General features: G+C 36.0%; 1 protein-coding gene across 5 annotated transcripts in view; it reads right to left on the bottom strand.

Annotated features, from left to right (window-relative positions):
* Positions 1 to 1,282: 1,282 nt before the first annotated feature.
* LOC101504641 (187-kDa microtubule-associated protein AIR9) overlaps positions 1,283 to 21,354 on the bottom strand; it is a 42,014-nt gene continuing 21,942 nt past the window's right edge. For 2 of the 5 annotated variants that reach the window (XM_027333498.2, XM_027333501.2), the window contains 16 exons: positions 20,443 to 20,611; positions 20,244 to 20,328; positions 20,090 to 20,163; positions 19,894 to 20,013; positions 17,753 to 17,945; positions 17,542 to 17,681; positions 17,198 to 17,405; positions 15,598 to 15,671; positions 15,334 to 15,472; positions 14,541 to 14,722; positions 12,982 to 13,137; positions 10,901 to 11,032; positions 3,301 to 3,359; positions 2,357 to 2,389; positions 1,754 to 1,885; positions 1,283 to 1,645 (listed from right to left, as the gene is read on the bottom strand). In XM_027333498.2, coding sequence (XP_027189299.1) covers positions 1,469 to 1,645; positions 1,754 to 1,885; positions 2,357 to 2,389; positions 3,301 to 3,359; positions 10,901 to 11,032; positions 12,982 to 13,137; positions 14,541 to 14,722; positions 15,334 to 15,472; positions 15,598 to 15,671; positions 17,198 to 17,405; positions 17,542 to 17,681; positions 17,753 to 17,945; positions 19,894 to 20,013; positions 20,090 to 20,163; positions 20,244 to 20,328; positions 20,443 to 20,611 — 2,073 coding nt within the window. In that variant the 3' untranslated portion in view covers positions 1,283 to 1,468. Of the gene's footprint in view, positions 1,646 to 1,753; positions 1,886 to 2,356; positions 2,390 to 2,695; positions 2,847 to 3,300; positions 3,360 to 10,900; positions 11,033 to 12,981; positions 13,138 to 14,540; positions 14,723 to 15,333; positions 15,473 to 15,597; positions 15,672 to 17,197; positions 17,406 to 17,541; positions 17,682 to 17,752; positions 17,946 to 19,893; positions 20,014 to 20,089; positions 20,164 to 20,243; positions 20,329 to 20,442; positions 20,612 to 21,354 lie in introns of those variants that run through there. The other 3 variants (XM_004488211.4, XR_003472353.2, XR_003472351.2) reach the window with 3 other exon arrangements.

Genomic DNA, 21,354 nt, shown 5'->3' with positions numbered 1-21,354 from the left:
TAGGATTATAATATTCAAAATATAGTTTTATTCAACATTAAAAAACAAGACAAGTTTCCATACCAAAAAAAATCTTATAACAATTTGTTTTTATCAATTTGCACTAACAACAAATTTTCTAGCAATCTTCGAAACAAAATATAAAATCAAGATCAATGTAAAATGGGAAAGTTTCAGAGTTAGAAAGATTCACACAATGATTTATACATATTTCTCTACTTCATCCTCGCTCAAATTCTAAACACAAGTCTATCTTCAAAGTGAAGATCACACTTCAATCTTTCAAGATAGAGACCTAGAAACTCTTCTCGGAATTTTCTAATGAACACCTTCAACCCTTAATATACAATTCACCAATATCTCTTCTATGATATGATCTTGAATGCTTGAGTATGAGGAATTAGTTGAACTATTCTTGTGTTTAGAAGTGATGAGAAAACCTTTTATATGATGCATGAAAGGGGTAACCAAATGAAAAACTAAATTTTAAGAAAATAATCACTTGCTGATGAGTTGATTCACACTCTATCTAAGTCAATTCACAGTCCTAAGATTTCAAAAATTGAATTCTTGAAGTTCAAGAGTTGATTCATAAGTGTGTAAGTCAATTTGCAAAGTCAAAAACTCATGATTTAAAGTGAGTTTCAAACATTACCAATGCAATATAATCATTCTTCAAACTTAATGCATGCTAAAATACATGTAAATAAGCTTATGGATGGTAAAAATTTATTTCTTATGCAATCTTTCTTGATCAATTGGTTCTATACAAAAGTTAGAAATGGAGAATCAACAAAGCCGACACTCAAAGCTGCATCTAAACTAAACAAGTTGAAATCATCTCAAAACACTAAGTGTAAAGCGAAACTAATTAAAAGACACCTTATAATTACATTGTGAGGTCCATAAAACAAAATAAAAATATCAATAGAACACGAGTTTCTACATGATATTATTTTAAGCCAAATATGCCACCAATAAAATAATCCCTATTGGATGCCTAACGGAGTTTCAAACCATATTTGTGCTGCCCATTATAGTCTTTAAAAGTGAGTGTCTTAATTTTGATGTTTCACCTTGGCACAACAACAAACGCACGTTTTAGAAATATATTTACTTTAAATAGAAACATTATTGTCGCATGGCAAAAGTGTGCAAACCCAAACTGAACAAACCCTACTCCTGTCTCAATTGTATTCGATTGTTAAACGGTCAGCACAAGCATGCGATATTAATGTGAAATTTGTAAATAGTAATTATCTCATGTTTCACACAGCTCTAATAATCAGTGGCCTGAAATGATTATGGTATCATTAACTGTTATCACAAAACAACAATACTTTGCACTCAGGACAAGCAAACCTCAAATCAAAAAAGAACTATCAAACCTTGAGATATCTGCCTTCAGAAACTTGTTTTCCCAGATCAAATATGACTATACAAACTATGAATTAAAAAAAAAAAAGTATCATGTCTCTATCTTGAGAAGGGAATTGAGGGAAGTACTGTTGAATCGTTGAGCAAGTCCTCTAATCACAAGAACAATAACATCCCGAATGTGTCGGGACTGCACCATCAAGTCAGCTACATTCTCACTGTCCACTACTACTTTTAGACGGTGTTGATCATTCCTGTAAAGCTCCACCTGATTATATTCAAAGATTAACACATGTAAATCAAGGATAAAATATTCTGGCAATGACTTTATATAGTGGATGAGGGAAATTGTGTTTCATAAGTCACCCAAACTTACATGAAACGGAGGGGCATAACTACCACGAATTTCTGTAGCTGGAAAAGAAGTCTTGGTGGCAGGCTTTACCACCTTGACCCTTTTCCTATTAATCTCAAGGATTCGTCTCTCATATGTACCCAACGATGAAATCTGGAATAGAAATAATGTCAAAAATAGGACTAGTTCTTTTTGCTTTTCCATTACTTTTAGGCTTAATTGCAATTTTAGTCCCTCTATTTTAGCTGAATCATGAAAATAGTCCCCCCATTTTATTTTTCCTCAGTTTTGGTCCTCCAAACAAAATTTTGGTTCAAAACTTGATAAAGTATCATTTTTTTAAGCCATACCACACCATTTATGATCATAGATCTCATATACAATTGTTGCACCACAAGATCTTGAGGTATGGTGTGGCTTAAATAAGTGCAAAAAAATGACATTTCATCAAGTTTTGAACCAAAATTCTGTTTGGGAGACCAAAACTGGAGAGAAATAAAATGGAAGGACTATTTTCGTGATTCAGCTAAAATAGGGAGACCAAAACGGCAATTAAGCCTTATTTTTAAAATGATTATGTTTCAGTTCCAAATGAATAAATAAAAAGGCTAATATTAAAAATACCTTTTTCGAGGTTTGGTCTTTGTCACACAATACCTGCCACACAAGACAAGCAAAGACTTAAGACTATGAAGGATAAATACTACGGGAGGAAAAAGAAAAATGTGATGTTACAAAGCATTTTCCAATGCAATGTCCGAGAAAAAATCAGATCCATTATGGTTTTGTAGGCAAACCAAACTTGAGATGCAACACAATCACACATTGGATGACATTATTCATGAATAACAACTAGAAATGAGAAACAAGAGACTCCAAGCAACAAAACAAAAAAGACTAGTCAATCATATATCCCAAAAATAAGAGTTTAGCATTTCAGATACTTGGACAATATGGGTTTACCAACATGTCATATTCTCTTGTGAATTATCAAATGTTTCCTTTGTACACCATAACACCAGAAGAACTAGAGCATTGAATATATCAAACTGAATGCGTGACTTGATTTATGTCTCCATTCTGTTTAAGACAATTGTGGCATCCATCTACGACTCTACGTTCAAAAAAAAAAAACTAGTTGGACTAGAATCTCTAGATAGAAATTAATAACTATTAACTGATCATCCATGTATCAACCTTGATGAACTAGAATCTCTAGATAGAAATTAATAACTAATCATTCCTGTAAATATATTTCATTTTTTATTTTATTGTTATGCCTAGTGATAGTGGTAAACATAATCAAAAATACATTTTTGGAGCATGGATGGGACCCAACGCCAAAAGGGGCTGAAGTGTATGAGAGAAAGGGCTTGATTTCATCCATATTATTACATAAATTCTCTGATTCATTCTCATTTTCCTTCTATCTATCATCATCCACAAAAAAATATTGCATTTTTTATTTTAGTTATATACAAGGTGATAGCAGTAGTTAGAACAGATTCAAAAATACATTTTCAGAGTATGGTAATGACAAAAATACCAATCAAATAGATATAACCTACCTCAAATTTCACTGATCCAAGATCAAGGTTCTGCTTCACTTCTTTAAGAACATCAGGCTCTGCATGGAATAATGAAAAGCAAAATCATGCAATAATGATTAATAAACGAAATCTATTGCTTTGGAGCCTGGTTTTACCAGCAGTTTAGCATTAGAACTTTGATCTATTTGTACCATAAAGAATAGTAGATAATAGAGAATATGAAAAGGAATGAACAGAACAAAACACCATTGCATTATGCAAAGTTTGCAATTTCAATAGAATTGAAATAATATTATAAAATATCTTATAATATCTTTTATATAATATTAGAGTATCTTGAGTTATTTCCTATGATAAATTTATAATCATAGAGATATCTTAGAATATCTCTCATTATTATTGTGATTTGTTCCTAATTTATGATTGAGTCTGTGTTTCTCTATAAATAGATATTAGTATTGAGTCTTTTGTAATCAAGTTAGCATAAAATTATTATCAATAATATTCAAACCCTTATTATTTTCTCTTCCCCTTTTCTCTAAAATCCCACAACTTCAACATAGTATTTAGAGTCTATTTCGATCCTCTTTGAACGATCCTGCCTCTATTCTGCTGCCGAGTTCCCAACAGTTAGGGAATATAAGCATAGTTTCTCTTTTCCAACATTCCGACATGTTTCACTCATTTTCCTTTCAATTCGCTACTGCGGCTATTTCCGGCGAATTTTCTTACGAACAACGTTGTCATCTTTAGATCAGGTCATGCCCGAAAGCGCATCACCAAAAGCCATCACATGCACTCTCACGTGTTGTTAATCTCTCCTGCGAGTAGATGTCACGAGCCGCCGTCTACACAACATGTGATGGCGCGTTTTGACGCCTCTCAGTTGCTGCTTGGTTGGTCAATCGCGCCTCAACCTTGAGGTTTCGAATCTGCCCTCGTATTCTAGTTTCGGGCTACGGTTACATCTACTATCTTCAAGATCCGCCGTCTATTGCTGCCTTCCATCAGTGTCGCGCTAGAAAAGTTTTCCAGCAAGTTTTTCGACACATCGACTTCCATTGTGCGAAATCTCCCAATCTACACAACCCAGATTTTTTATGCCAACAGTTGCTCCCCGCGCGCTCATGTTCCTTCACGATCCTCTCCATATTCATTCCAAACGCCGCCACCAACAACCTCGAGCTTAGGCGCGTTTGTCCCCCTTCCGGCACAATGTTTCAATTGTCTAGATTGGGTTTTCCTTCCTGTTTCCAGATATGTCGTTCAGTTCGCTATTGCCGTTGTCACCGCCACTGTTTCCAGCTACTTTTCTGACAAAAGACCACTCCACCAGCTTCGCCTCTTCCAGATCGGCCCACACCTCAAAGCGCGTTGCCGAAAGCCACCACACATGACTCACCGTCCACCCAGTGTCAGATCCACACAACGCCGCTCTTCACCGCGCGTGACGACGCGTCTGACAGCCGTTTAAGACGCGGCCTATTTCATTGAACTTGCCTTGACCTCCTGGTTCTAAATTTGCCCTTGTATTCCAATTTTGTGCTACGGTTACACCTGTTACCTCCAAGAACCACCGTCCGCTGCCGCCTGTTGTCTAGTATTACTGCTGGAAAAGTTTTCCAGCAAGTTTTTCGACACAACCACTTCCATTGTGTGCGAAATCTCCCAATCTACACAAACCAGATTTTTTAGGCCAAAGGTTGCTCCATGCACGCTCATGTGCCTCCAAGGTCCTCCGTGTTCAACCCACACGACGCCGCCAACAGCCTCGAGCTCAGGCGTGTCTCTCCGCCTTGTGACACGGTGTTTCAGTCGTCTAGATTGGATTTTCCTTCCTAGTTCCAGATCTTGTTTTAAGTTTCTTTTTTAGAGTCACATGCATACAACTTAGTAATTTGTCCCAAATACATTGACCCCATCTTTGTCCCAGATGTATTAACTTTGTCTTTCTCTCCCTGAAGCATGCCTCTCTCTCTTTGAAGCAAATTCAAGTTTAAATATTTTGAATCTCCGGTATTATTAGTTTGAAGCTTCCAAATGCAGTTTTTAGAAGAACGGACTTTGCTTTGTTCAATTGCTTGCCATGAATTTCTCTCAGGCTGATGATCATTTCGGCTTCTAACTAAGCTATATTTATAGCAATTCTCTCCAACTTCATCTGCATCCTTGAGATTCCTTTTCATTCACTCTTATTCTGTTGCGGAGCAATACATTGTTTTCTTGTAACAAGCTAAAGTTTAAGCTTTAGCTTTAGGGGGAGTGTTAGAATATTAGAAAATATCTTATAATATTTATTATATTATTGTTGAAGATTGGCGCTAATTAAGGAGAATCAACAGATTTTGTTTTGTACAGTTTTATGACAGCTGTATGTCCATTAAATATAGATTAGTATTAGCTAATTCCTAGCCTTTCCTATCTTATTAGAATTAGCAATTATGAGGAGAATAACTTCCCTAATTCTTAGGCTAGCTTAGCGCCCAGCCTTAATCTCCTAGTCTGTATAAATTCTGCTTTGTATTATTGTAAAGATACAGAAAATAAAATAAGAAAGTTCCGCATGGTATCAGAGCTCGATCTGATCCATCCCTAAGAAAACCCTAGCGCCGCCAGCAATGGGTGAACCTTCCGACAAACAGCCAAAGATGGAAACTGGATCATTTCCGACCAGTTCACATGATGGGCTCAGTCATCTCATCACTGGCCATAAATTAAATGGTCAAAACTATACCCAATGGGTAAGATCAGTCAAGATCTTCCTTCAAGGAAAAGGGAGAGAAGACTACATCACAGGAGACACAAAATGTCCCCAAGAAGGAGATGCCACCCTTCAAAAATGGAAACTTGAGAATAGCCAAGTAATGTCATGGCTGCTCAACACCATGACCAACGAAATTGGTGAAAATTTCATGTTCTATGATTCGGCAAAGGAGATATGGGATGCTGTGAAGGAAACATATTCAAATGTGGACAATACCTCTGCCATATTTGAGATAAGAAGCATTCTACACAACCTTCGACAAGGAGAATCTTCTGTTACTGAGTATTTTAATACACTTAGTAGACATTGGCAACAACTAGATGTATATGAAGAAGTCACATGGGACTGTCCAGGGGATAAGAAAAAATTCAAAGAGCTGGTGGAGAAGGACAGAATCTACATGTTCCTATTGGGACTAAACAAGGACCTTGATGAAGTCCGTGGAAGGATCCTTGGAACCAAACCTCTTCCCAAAATTCGGGAAGCCTTTTCAGAAGTAAGGAGAGAAGAGAGCAGGAGGAAACTCATGTTGGGAAATGCCACCTCAACACCTCCCACCGAGAGCTCAGCAATGGCTGCAAGAGGAAACCAAATTCGGCCATTTCAAAAGAAAAATCGTCCCTGGTGTGATCACTGCAAGAAACCAGGCCATACACAAGAAATATGTTGGGTTATACATGGAAAACCCCCAGAAGCCAAGCAATTCAAAAGCAGGGACAGCAGAGGCAACGCAATTTTTAACTACCAAGAAGCTGAGGTAAAATCTACTTCATTTCCATTTAACAAGGAACAAATGGAGGCTTTACAAAAAATCTTCAAACAAACCATGCTCTCTACAGAAAAAGGTGGTACGGCTGTAGTGGCTCAGAGAGGGAATGTCTCACATGCTCTAAATACTAGCATGGGAAAAACAAAGTCATGGATTGTTGACTCAGGGGCTTCAGATCACATGACTGGAAATTTTAATTTGTTTACTAGTTATTCTCCTTATCCATTTAACTGCACTGTCCGAATAGCAGATGGCACACATTCTAAGGTCATGGGTACAGGATCAATTATTTTGTCACCTAATATTACACTAGAATATGTTCTATATGTGCCAAAACTTGATTGCAACTTGCTGTCCATTAGCAAAATCACAAGAGATTTGAAATGTGTTACTAAATTTTCTCCTAACTTGTGTGAATTTCAGATTTTGGAGTCGGGGAAGACGATTGGCAGTGCTAAAGAGTGTGCTGGACTCTACCTACTTCAAGCTGAAGAATTAGAAAGAGGACTCAAGAACCAGTCATATGCAGCAGCTAGTGTTCCAAGTAGTGACAATCCTGTAATGTTATGGCACTATCGATTAGGCCACCCAAATTTCATGTATCTGGAAAAATTATTTCCTTCTTTATTCAATAAAAATCAGAAGCATTTTCAGTGTGAAATTTGTCAATTGTCCAAACATACACGTAGCCAATACCCACCCCAACCCTATAAGCCATCCCAACCTTTCGCCCTAATTCATAGTGATGTATGGGGACCATCACGCATTAAGAATGTTACTGGTTCTAGATGGTTTGTCACGTTCATTGACGATCACACTCGTGTTACCTGGGTATTTTTAATGAAAGAGAAATCAGAAGTAGGAAGGATCTTTGAGGTTTTCCACAACATGGTGCAAACTCAATTTCACAACAAGATCCAAGTGCTTAGAACTGACAATGGTTGTGAGTACTACAATTCGATTCTAAGTTCTTACCTACAAAAAGTTGGCATTGTTCACCAAAGCTCTTGTGTGGACACTCCACAACAAAACGGAGTTGCGGAAAGAAAGAATAGACATATTTTGGAAGTAACTAGATCAATCATGTTAGCCACAAATGTCCCGAACCAGTTTTGGGGGGAAGCTGTCCTTTCGGCAACACACCTTATAAATAGAATGCCTTCCCGGATCCTTAACCTCAAGACCCCCCTCTCCACACTCCAAATCTTCTTCCCAACCAGCAAAATACTCACCTCCATTCCCTTAAAGATTTTTGGATGCTCATCCTTCGTCCACAACCACAACCCACACCGTAGTAAACTTGACCCCAAATCTATCAAGTGCATTTTTCTTGGTTACTCACCTCACCAAAAAGGGTACAGATGTTACTCACCCATCACCAAAAAATTCTACCACACCATGGATGTAACCTTCTTTGAGAACCAACCATACTACCCCAAAGTTGGCATTCAGGGGGAGCAAGTACACACATATCCAATTGAAACTTTAGAATACCAACCTTGGATGTTTGAACAAACAGAAACTGCCCCTATCCCAGCTGAAAGGACAGCAGAACCTGAACCGGTTGTTGTAACAGAAACTGAAGCAGTGGCCGAGGCAGAAAATGGAAAAAACAATGAAATTGGAACAACCCAACATAATCAAACAGAAACTGAAGCAGTGGCCGAGGCAGAAAATGGAAAAAACAATGAAATTGGAACAACCCAACATAATCAAGGTACACACGAAGGAAGTTGGAAAACTTATGAAAGAAGAAGGAGGAAGGAAGTAGAGCCTAGCACAGCTCCACCGCAAAGCCATGAGTCTCACCAGATTCCAGAAAATGAAATCCCTACAGGTAACGTTGTCCCAAACTCTAAACTCCTTGTGAATCTTGACACTGTTGATATTGATATTCCTATTGCTGTAAGAAAAGGGGTGAGAACTTGCACTCAACACCCTATTGAGAATTGTGTTTCCTATGGAAAATTATCACAAAACTACAGATCATTTGTAGCAGCCATTGACAACATAGAAATTCCAAGGAATGTTCAAGAAGCTCTACAGAAACCTGAATGGGCAGCAGCTGTAACTGAAGAAGTCCAAGCACTGGTAAAAAATGGCACATGGGAAATCACCACAATACCTGAAGGGAAGAAACCAGTGGGATGCAAGTGGATCTTTTCGGTTAAACACAATGCTGATGGGAGTATAAACAGGTACAAGGCCCGATTAGTTGCAAAGGGATTTACACAATCATATGGAGTGGACTATGAAGAGACCTTTGCACCTGTGGCAAAACTCAACTCAGTCCGGGTCCTATTATCATTGGCAGCAAATCTAGATTGGCCCCTACACCAATTAGATATAAAGAATGCCTTCCTAAACGGTGAGCTAGAAGAGGAGGTGTATATGCAAATACCTCCCGGGCTTGAATCACATGACACCTCAAACATGGTATGCAAACTCCATAAATCCCTCTATGGCTTGAAATAATCTCCAAGAGCATGGTTTGATAGACTAACAAGAGTTGTCAGGGAAGATGGCTTTGCCCAATGCCAAACAGACCACACTATGTTTGTTAAGCACTCTCCGGAGGGAAGAATAGCCTTATTTATTGTCTATGTTGATGATATTGTTATTACAGGAGATGATCATGATCAAATCAGCCACCTCAAGAGTATCTTAACCGAAGAATTTGAAGTCAAAGATTTGGGCCAACTCAAGTACTTTCTAGGAATGGAAATTGCTCGGACAAGGGATGGTATTTGTGTTTCTCAAAGGAAATACACTTTGGATTTACTCAAAGAAACAGGGATGCTTGGATGCAAAGTTGCCAATACTCCGGTAGAACCCATGAAACAAAGTGAAGAAGAAAGTGTACCTGCTGATAAGGATAGATACCAAAGCTTAGTTGGAAAACTAATCTATCTAACTCACACTAGACCAGATATTGGTTTTGCTGTGAGCTTGGCTAGTCGCTACATGTCCAACCCAACTGAGACTCACATGAAGGCTCTAAATAGAATCCTTCAATACCTAAAGGGTACACCTGGCCGCGGGCTCTATTTCCAGAAGAGCCACAACCAGGGAATTGAAGTTTATACCGACTCAGATTGGGCAGGGAGTTTATCTGACAGGAAATCCACCACAGGCTATTGCACCTTTGTATGGGGAAACTTGGTAACATGGAGAAGTAAGAAACAATCTGTGGTCGCTAGAAGTAGTGCAGAAGCTGAATTCAGAGCTATGGCACAAGGAATTTGTGAAGGGATTTGGCTCAAACGAATGTTGGATGAGATCAAAATTCCTACTAACTACACTATGAGAATACTTTGTGACAACAAGGCAGCTATAAGTATTGCAAAAAACCCGGTTCACCATGATAGAACAAAGCATGTGGAAATAGACAAACACTTCATTAAGGAGAAAATTGATCATGAGATCATAAGTGTTAACCACATCTCATCAAACAGACAAACAGCAGACATTCTAACAAAGGCACTTTCAAGGCACACATACGAAACTATCAGGTCCAATCTGGGTATGATAGATATCTACCACCCAGATTGAGGGGGAGTGTTGAAGATTGGCGCTAATTAAGGAGAATCAACAGATTTTGTTTTGTACAGTTTTATGACAGCTGTATGTCCATTAAATATAGATTAGTATTAGCTAATTCCTAGCCTTTCCTATCTTATTAGAATTAGCAATTATGAGGAGAATAACTTCCCTAATTCTTAGGCTAGATTAGCGCCCAGCCTTAATCTCCTAGTCTGTATAAATTCTGCTTTGTATTATTGTAAAGATACAGAAAATAAAATAAGAAAGTTCCGCAATTATATTATAGTATCTTGAGTTATTTTCTATAACCAATTTATAATCATAGAAATATCTTATAATATCTCTCATTATTATTATGATTTGTTCCTGATTTATGATTGAGATGTTTCTCTATAAATAGAGATTAGTATTGAGTCTTTTGTAATCAAGTTAGCATAAAACTATTATCAATAATATTCAAACTCTTATTATTTTTTCTCCTCCTTTTATCTAAAATCCCACAACTTCAACAACTATCATGTAGATAAAGAATTTCAACATACCAACTGCAATTGGCTCTGTGGATACAGAAACTGCTTGGCCCTCTACTCCGTCATCTCTTACAGGAGTGTATATGGCCACCAACCTATAGCCAACATCATCAACATTTGCTTCATACATTCTGCCTGTTTCTCCTGAAATTTAATTAAAAAAAGTTCAATTATATAGATACACAATAGAAGAGAATATTGCTCGTGTAAAGTTTATCCAGAAAGCACAGGTACAGCATTGGGGCTGCCATATGTAGATGCAATTACCAGTACACTTATCCATGTCCGTGAAACACGGATGATTACTAGAATATAGTGAACAAGTTAAACACTTATCCACATGTAGTACATATGTTGTTTTTTGGCATGGATAGAGGGAAATTGTTGTTAGAGAGAAATAGGGAAAGTACAACTAGCGTCTGAAAGAGAAGTTCACCAAACTAGGAAAGAGAAAAAACAAGATAGAGAGTGCATTGTATTTTAAGGTCATGTGATTCAATCACCCTTCATATTATATAAAGGCATTTGTGTTAGTTAAGTATCATAGCACAAGCCCAAATCTCACTTCGGCAATCGTATTTGGACTTTGAATTCTGATTAGTTTTCCAATCACAAACTCACTCAAACAGCAAGAAATTCCTTCTTACTAAGGCTCTTACAAACATAGGTTCCTTTTAAGGTGTGATCCTTTATTTGGAAAGTAATAAGTAAAACTATGAGAATATACACATGTATCTAAAAGAATTTAGCCATGTGCCTTATAGGGAGGATAACTAACTTCTGTTATGGTGTTATGACAGCTGTCCTAGTGACTGACAGCTATCCATTTCTCATCATGTAAACCTGCTACTGCAGGTAAAGACTCAGCAAGTATATAAGGCTTTTAAATATGTTTAGTCCCTAAAAATAGGGTAGTTATTGCTTTGGTCCCGTAAGAATTTAGTCAGCTTTTGGTCCCTCTTTCTAAAAAGATCACAATTGTCCCTCTCAATCCAAAGAGAGGGACCAAAGACTGACCAACTGAGGGAACTAAAGAGCACAAAGAGGGACCAAAAGCAATAATTAATTGATTTTGTGGGACTAAACATTTTCATGCCTATAGGACCTATGTAGTCCTACGGTTTTGTTGGGTGTTGGATAGTGTGATGTGCTAACCTACTACTGGATGTGTTTTATGTTTTGGAATCTGTGATGTAAATGTGGGAATTAGCGGCACTATAACAGTGGTAGTCTCCCACACACATGACGGTGCGGTGTGGAAATGAGCTGCTGCTGCCCTTGCACCCAAAAATTGCTTGTTTTACGCATGCGGGCAGCACTACAGGTGCACAATAAAGTTTCACATTAGAAAACCCTTTGCCGTGACTCTGTTCCTTCCTTATGGCTGTTTATGAACAGGGGGGCGCAATGTAACACTCACATTAGAATAAGTATTTACTAGGTAAAGGTTGAAAGGTTGAAGACAAAGTCTGCCTTTCCCGTTTATAGAAAAAGACAACTTAAAAAGGCACCAGAAGAAAAGTTGGGCGTCTCCTAGGGTTTATTTATAAAATAATATTACTACCTCGGGTCACAAATATAAACAATAGTAGGGTCATAGAATTGGCCAAATACATCCACTTTTTTTAACCCTACTTTTGCTAAAATTTGATACTTGAGGGAGTATTAACTATGGCCCAACTTTCTGTTGATATAAAAGTTAGGCCTGTCAAAACACAAATAATAAAAAATTATAATATTTAGTGATAATATACCAATAATTGAATAGAAAAATAATAATAGCAATATAAACAAATACTAAAATAACAGTAAAGTAATTAATTGTATAATTTCAGTATAAAAATATTCAAATAGCAATCATCCCGCCAAAAGCTAGACCCGCAGCTCCATGCCACTATCTAGGATTAACATCCATGGTTGGAATACTTATTGTACTCCTTTATATATATATATATATATATATCTTCTCTTTTGGTCTTCAAAAGAAAAAAAAAAATTGCAATTTAGTTCCTTTCATGTATTGAAATTCAATCACAGTACTTCTAAAAGGGAAAAGCTAATCCGTTTTATGTGAGCTGAAGGGTTTAGCATACCTGGTATAGAGATCAGATCAGGACTTCCAACCATTGATCTAAGCCACTGGACTCTACTTTTGCCTTCTTTCCCACCACTATAAATGCCACGAACAGCATAGAGATTAGTATGGAATCCCCTTCCCTCAATCTCCAGCTTGTATATTCTAGGAATCCCTAACAATGCACATATAATACTTTTAGGAAGGCAGATATCATGTCAAACCAACATAAAAGAAATGGTCATAATGAAAACACTACTTTTGCAGTACATAGCACAAGAACTCCAATTTTTTCAGAAAAAAATGACTAAATTTAATTTCAATTTTCAAATGGCATATCCATTTTGTGTTTCTTTTGAGAAAAAATTGACACATCCTTAAATGTGTGCAGCTAGAATGCCTATAAAGTACTTCAGAGCACAAAATTAAAAAGAACTATAAAGTACATAATTTCATATATTTTTACCATCACGGTCTATGAACACTGTGTCATCCACATACACCTAAAAAATCTAGCAACTCTTTACACAATCTCCAAAATCCATATCAAATGAGAAGCAAGCAGGTTTATTAAAGCTCTTGAAAGTAATTAGGTTAATTATATTTGAAACAAAGCATTAATTATATTTGCAACACGCTAAGCATTAGTAACAACAGTGTAACAGCTTGAGTACAACAAAGAAGCAGTTTCCCACTAGTTGGGTTGAACAGATGAAACAAATGATGCCATAATGTCCTGCATTTGACTCCTCTAAAGAAAGTAATTTAATTTAGAGGAGAAAGTAAGACATCTCAATCATCAATGACAAAACAAGAGATTGCATTTCAAATCATTGATTGATATTCTCTTACTTACCCTTCTAAATTCAGAGCTCATTTTAGAGGAGTTGAATCCTAATGTTCAATCATAAATCATCTACAGTAAAGACCATTTAAATTTAAATGCTTCTGAATGGGTTGGCCCTCTAATCCTTTTAGGTCTCCTTTAATGGGATTTGATAGGCTGAATCAGTGGCCGAGGCTTATTAGAGATTTAGTACTTGAGTTTGTATTTCTTTTCTCTGATTCTATTAAGGCTGAATGTCCAAAATGGGAGAAGATTATCGCTCAGTTGTGTAGTGTCATTAAAATTAACGCTTCATGATATTGACATATCATCAAACCAATTTTCCACCCTCACCTTACTTATGAGTTAGTTTGGGATCAGGTTAATGTACTCTACACCAATGATACTAAACATCTCTATGGATCTGTCAAGATTGATGGTCCTCTCACTGCTGATCTTGGAAGAGTTCATGTTGCACTCCATAATTACATTGAGCTCCTACCTCCGGCCACAGGAGCTAGAGTTGAAAAGAAAAAGGAGCTTGAGCCATGCAACATCTTCATGTTGCCCTTTAAGGTTTGCCATTTGTGATCAAATTTTGGGGTTTTCTACTTACACAAACTTAATTTTTGCCATTTTAGACATCTCATACACAACCACAGCCTAACTAAATACGCAGACTACTTTTTCGTTGAATAAGCAAAAAGTGTATAATGGTAAAGCAAGAATGCTTATGTAATCAAACCAATCACCTGGCAATACAGGTGTTGTCTCAATGTATACAACCTCAGCCGACCTTCCAAACACATCAGTTACAACACATTCACATTTCAAACAATGACCAATGTCTTCTAGCCGCACCCTGTAGGAGCAAGAATTCTGATTGGGTAATGGCTCATATGAAAAACTGCCTCCCAATTCTGATGAACAAAACCTGCAATGATGTTGATGTGATACAAAAAATAGGCTTTGATTAAAATCATCGCAAGCTTGCAACTATTGTTATCTTGATAAAATAGTAACAAATATATTTGTTACTTAGTAAGAAATATTAAACCTTACAGAAATAAATACACCACAAATATAATTATTACTACTATCTTCATATTTATCATTTTCATCTGAGCTCACAACTGCTCCTTCCAATATATTAGCCTATTAGGATTTGGTGCTTTTTATCGAACCACGTCTGAAAGCCACTTTGCCATGTTACTGGTGCATGATATTTTTATTTATATAAATATATGTTTCAGCTTGAAAGACAGTGTAGATGAATTATCATTATTAAATAAAAAATCCAATTCAAGTTGCATTGGAACCTTCGTTTGTTGTAAATGGTATAATGTATTTATTACCTAACATATAGATAAGTTTTAATTTTTACAGACTCCAACCTAGATTTGTGAGCCTAAAAGAAAATGGTAATTATTCAGATAGGAGTGAAAACCAGCTATTATTGTAAACGAATAACCCTCAAGAATAAAAAGTAAATTGTTCAATGAGAAGTATCATAGTGCTGCATTAATGTGCAGTATAAGACCATACCATTGGTATCTTATATCTTTCTTGTACTTGCTCCAGACATGTTGCTGCATCTCGCTTTTTGGAATCACTTCAACAGCTGTAAGTATGTCGCTTTCAACTGGCTTTCCTGTCAGAGCAAGCATCTCCGCATATGGAAGCTCTAGAGGGCAATGCAAGAACCCCAATCATTTACCAAGAACAACTTTAAAATTTTGAAGGATAAAGTGATTCATTATTAAAAAAACAAATTCGTCGTAAAAAATCATGGATTTGCACAATGGTTACCTGGGAGAACAATGTCAGTTGGATCAGATAACCTAAGTTCGCCCTCAACTGAATCTGAACGAACTGGAATATATCTGAAAGAAGAAAAAAAAGAAAATTAGTTCATCTTAGAATTTGGGTGTCAGACCCAACTCAACCTTACCAAATCGACAAGTAAGGTGAGCTGGTGAGGACTTCCAAAGTTTTATAAGCACAACCTAGACCATATCTACTGGATGTAAGATATTCAACAGACTCTCTGTTAGACAAAGCATTGAAGGCAATGAAGCTTCTACAACAGATAAGAACTTAAAAGTTTATTACAGAAAGAAAGGAAAATATCCAAACAGAAATTCACATGTTTGGTATCTGGTTGGCATGTTTACAGGTTGTTATTTCCATTGTTTATTTTTACTTTAGTTAGTTAGAGTCTATTAGTTTGTATTGCTGATCTTAATTTTCTATAAATATAAGAATTAGATCAGCCTTGGGGATCTTTGGTTTTTTGTTAGAAGTAACTGGAAATTCCAGTTAGAACAGAGTAGGCTCTCTTGTGTACCTTTGTCTATATTAATAAATAAAATTCAGGGACCAATAATTTCCTGGGGTTGCTCAAAGAAACCTAACACTCTCACACTAAGGAGTTAGGACTGAACATCTTAAACATTGATTAATGCAGGTGGAATAACAAGAATCGAAATACACCCTAATGGGATATCTAGAACGTGGACAAATGTAAGTGGAATAATCAAAATATTGGCTCAATAAGAGATCGAACCTGGCTCTAATACCATCTTATATTTTAGGCCTAAGCCTAACCATACCCTCCAAAACTGGCTTCTAAGGTGAGGAGTGTCCAAGCTTTTATAAGATCTTATTAGGCACTATAATCAATGTGGACTTGGCTTTTTTTCCAATACACCCCGTCACGCTCTAAACTTGGTATGTAGATAATATGGATGACCCATTAATAGATCTATGATAGGCTCCAATATTATTTTAGAATTTGGGTTGGACTTATTTCACAAAACGGACTGGTAAGGTGAAGTATGCATAAACCTTTTATGCACTAACTGGATCATATCGCTAATTGATGTGAGATTCTCAACATGTTCCAATAGGATATTATGAACAACATACATCTTAATTGTTTCTCTTGTTGAAATTACAAGGTTTAGGTGCAAAGAGTGTAAAGGAGAGGAGCTTCTCAAATGATATTTGGTTGATGTGATATTATAAGCATCCTCTTTATGCAAATAATTAGGTCAAGCACTAGTTGTAAAAATAGTACTTATATACTACACACCAAGGTTTTACAAACTTGACCAACATATATGCTGGAATGTTGAATCACTTACTGACCATTACAAGAGAACAAAATTAAGATGCCCTACACTTGAAATTAAAATTTTAAAAGGTGGTATTAATTAAAAATATCTAAAATGTTTACACATTCAAAATCAATTCGCTAAAAATTTCTCCAAATCTGAAGTGATAGGGATATAATATCAAAAAGTTATCTCTTTCACATTTAGAAGTTGAGAATTTAAACATGTTGTTATGTTATTCACATTCCTCATGGTAAAACATGAAAAGCTAAAGAACAATATAGAAACATTACCCAAACAACAATCGACAACTGTAATCTGAATCAGTAACTTTGTAGGTTCTAGAATTTGCCCCATTAATCAGTTCAATGGTCCCGTCACTATTTTCTCTATACCAGCTAAGAAGGCTTTCTCCTTCATATCCACCAAAGTATTCACCTTCACCAGAATAAATTCCCAAAGACAACTCTTTCACGAGTACATTAGCAACTATTGGAAGAGCTGCAAATTATTAAACAAGTAAGGCAAACAAATGTGCTAAATACCACAATGTTCATCAGATGTATTCACACAATGCCCGCATCAAAAGCATCAAAGATAATTAATAAAGAACTTTGAACTATGAACTACAAGATACCAGGGGAAACTGGGGTGCTGCAAATAGCAACCAATGGCTCCCCACATTTGCTGTCCACGCGAGTTGGTATCCAATACAAGGCCAAATAAGCTCCAACGTCTTCAAGAGTTGGTTTATACGTTCTGCCAAAATCACATAATCTTCAATTTTATATAGATATAATATTTTGTATAAGAAATTAAAAATTACAACAAAATATGGTGGTGCTTACAACTCAGTCCCACATATTACGATGTCTGCAGCATTAGATATATTTAGTAGAGCAGATCCTTCAAGTTTTATCTTTGTCCGATACCAAATATATTTTCCAACTCCTTCATGTCCACCAAAATATTTTCTCAATGGGGTAACCTGGCTGTCTTCACAACAGTCAGGAATTATGAGCTCTATTCCCATAGGATCCGCTGAGCACATAAGACAAAAGAACAAATAAATTACATTAGGGATGTATTTAACCATGACACAGAATATTATACTGTTGAAGTTGTGGGATTTTAGAGAAAATGAGGAGAGAAAATAATAAGGGTTTGAATATTATTGATAATAGCTTAATGCTAATTTGATTACAACAGACTCAATACTAATCTCTATTTATAGAGAAACATAGACTAAATCCTAAGTTAGGAATAAATCATAATAATAATAAGAGATATTCTAAGATTCTCTATGATTATAAATTGGTCATAGAAAATAACTCAAGATACTCTAATATAATATAAAAGATATTATAAGATATTTTCTAATATTCTAACACTCCCCCTCAAGCTAAAGCTTACTAAGCTTTAGCTTGCTACAAGAAAACAATGTTTTGCTCTGCAAAATAATAAAAAGGATGGAAAAGCAACTCAGGGATGCAGGTGAAGTCGGAGAGAATTGCTATAAATATAGCCTAGCCAGATAGCCGATATGATCATCAGCCTGAGAGAAATTCATGGCAAGCAATTGAACAAAGCGAGGTCCGTTCTTCTAAAAACTGCATTTGGAAGCTTTAAACCAATAATATTGGAGAGGCGTGCTTCAAGGAGAGAAAGGCAAGGCCAGTACATCTGGGACAAAGATGGGGCCAGTGCATCTGGGACAAATTGTCATGCTAAAGTGTGAGTCATAAAAATAAAAGACATCGTCAGAATAATCATCAATGGGAAAATAAGTCATCACTAATATGATTCATCAGTGGGAAAAGGGACACCACCGGAATGATCATCGGTGGGAATAAAAGCCACTGTTGTAATCTATTAGTAAGAACTAAATTGCATGACAAACACCAAAGAGGAAGCAGCGCGACTCTAATGAAACGAAGCCATAATCGACAACCGAAGTGAGAAAATGCATCCAAAACAGGAGAGACAGTGGTTGTTTCGGAAAACTTTTCTAGCAGCGACGACAGGCAGCAGCAGCAAACGGCGGCGGCGGCAGTAGCAGACGGGGCAGCAGCGACGATTGTGGACGGAAGTGATAGTAGTCAGAAAAAGGAATGATCATGTTAGAAAAGAGAAACTAGGATTATATTCCCAAACTGTTGGGAACTTAGCAGCGGAACAACGACAAGATTGTTCAAGGAGGATCGAAATAGGCTCTAGATACCATGTTGAAGTTGTGGGATTTTAGAGAAAATGAGGAGAGAAAATAATAAGGGTTTGAATATTATTGATAATAGCTTAATGCTAATTTGATTACAATAGACTCAATACTAATCTCTATTTATAGAGAAACATAGACTAAATCCTAAATCAGGAATAAATCATAATAATAATAAGAGATATTATAAGATTCTCTATGATTATAAATTGGTCATAGAAAATAACTCAAGATACTCTAATATAATATAAAAGATATTATAAGATATTTTCTAATATTCTAACATATACAATAGTACATACAAACGCAGACACGCACATAAAACAGCAATGATCAAAATTGAACATTAACCAGGATATATAGGCCCAGATGACAAATCATTCAGAAGTTTCTAATATTGATGTATACCGAAAGAGCTCACTAAAAGTATGCTAAAGTAATCAGTGTACTTAGTACTACAATTGCAAAAACAACTATTTATTAAAATATAATTAAGATTCAAAGAGTATAATGTTATTCATTAACTCGTTTATTAATGATAATACAAGTTATAAATGATCATTTTCAATTAAGTAATTAACATATTATTTTTTCAAAGACAAGACCATTAAGTTAACAATTAATTTTTAATTAGTTGAAGTATATTCAAACTTGGTTGAAGTAATTAACAGAATTGATATGAGTGAATGTATATTGGACACCACTTACAAAATTAGGGTCGTGTTACATAAAATTCATATTATATTTCTAATATCATGCACAAATAAATCTTACCGGGAGAAATCATATCAGATACCACATTCTTTGGGCTACCTTTAATCCCATCGTTGCACACAGGTGTGTAGACAAGCTCAATGCAGGCTCCAACATCGTCAAGAGTCAAATCCAAAAAATCTGCAATCATAAATGTCAAGCATTTAAGTCTCCCATAATGAATACATAACACAACTTCTCTGAGAACAAAACTCACCTTGACTACTTATTTTCTCTCGTACAACATTGTCTTTTACCCTAAACCACTCGTGAGTGCATTCTCCTTTCTGCCTGAAGGCAAGCAGCAAATTCCGTGTCAGATAAAGAAAATACAAGGATAAAATAAAAAACCCCAAAAGTAGAAGCCTGACCCTCCACTATATACAGCATTGAATTTCAAGCAATGCCCTTCAATCATTGATCCGAAAAATTCCAGTGTATGACAAGTTGGTGGACCTAAATTGCAACACAACAGCAAAAAAAATTAATATTGTTTCTTAAAAGCTCCGTGTCTTAATGAATATTATAAAGCTTGCAGAGCATATTAAGAAAACAAAAACTGATCAGTACCAGGTATTATAGGTCCAATTTGTTCAGAGAGAACAATGGGTCCACGAGCCCAATCACTTCGAACAGGCTCACAAGAAACAGAAATAAAGAAACCAATATCATCAATTGAGGGCACATATGATGCAGAGGTGGCTCCCATAATTTCACTTTGGACGCCTTCAGAACTGGTCTGCATAAAGCCATGGATAATGTTTAACGAAAACAATATGTAGTATAATAAAGACAAAGGTCAATAAAACAAAGTAAGGAGTGTACTATTTATACAATTATTCAGTGCATATGGAAATCACCAAAGGGAAGATCAATGTTCCCCTTAGATATTGTCCATTCTAATGTTTGAAGTACTAGTCGTGTGTCATCTATTTTAGGATACATAATACAGGTACTGTCACTTTCATTAATGATTTCTTGAAATGCATTTGATCACTTTGTAAAAGCTCTAAATTGAATATTTAGAGTAGTCCTGACAAATGCTAATCAACAAATGAGGAAATACAATAATACTCATAATTAAAGAAATTACCTTCCTAATAATTATAGATATGATTCTACTATAAAATACATATTTATAATATATCAAAGTCTATCCTAGATTCGCTAAGCCAACAGTTATTGTGCCCTCAGGCCACTCAGACCACATTCTAGATGTCTAATCTTGGAGAAGAAGGGGTGTTGAGAGTCCGACATTGGATAGTGATAAAGTCTGAATAGTGGTTATAAGTGGGGGATACCCTCACCTTACCAGCCAGTGTTATGAGATCAAGTTAAGATCAACCCAAATGTTAAGCATTTGAGTAGGAAACAACAAAAACTACTTTTTTTTTATAACTTTTTTGTACAAACATTTGAAAACAAAATAAAAGCAAATTGGCAATTTTGTAATTAAAAGTGAAAATAGGAAATGAAAACAAA

This window comes from Cicer arietinum, chromosome 1 (genome assembly GCF_000331145.2).
Source record: "Cicer arietinum cultivar CDC Frontier isolate Library 1 chromosome 1, Cicar.CDCFrontier_v2.0, whole genome shotgun sequence".
Lineage (NCBI taxonomy): Eukaryota > Viridiplantae > Streptophyta > Magnoliopsida > Fabales > Fabaceae > Cicer > Cicer arietinum.
The sequence above is the reverse complement of the archived record's forward strand: the minus strand, read 5'-3'. Positions and strand labels throughout refer to the sequence as shown.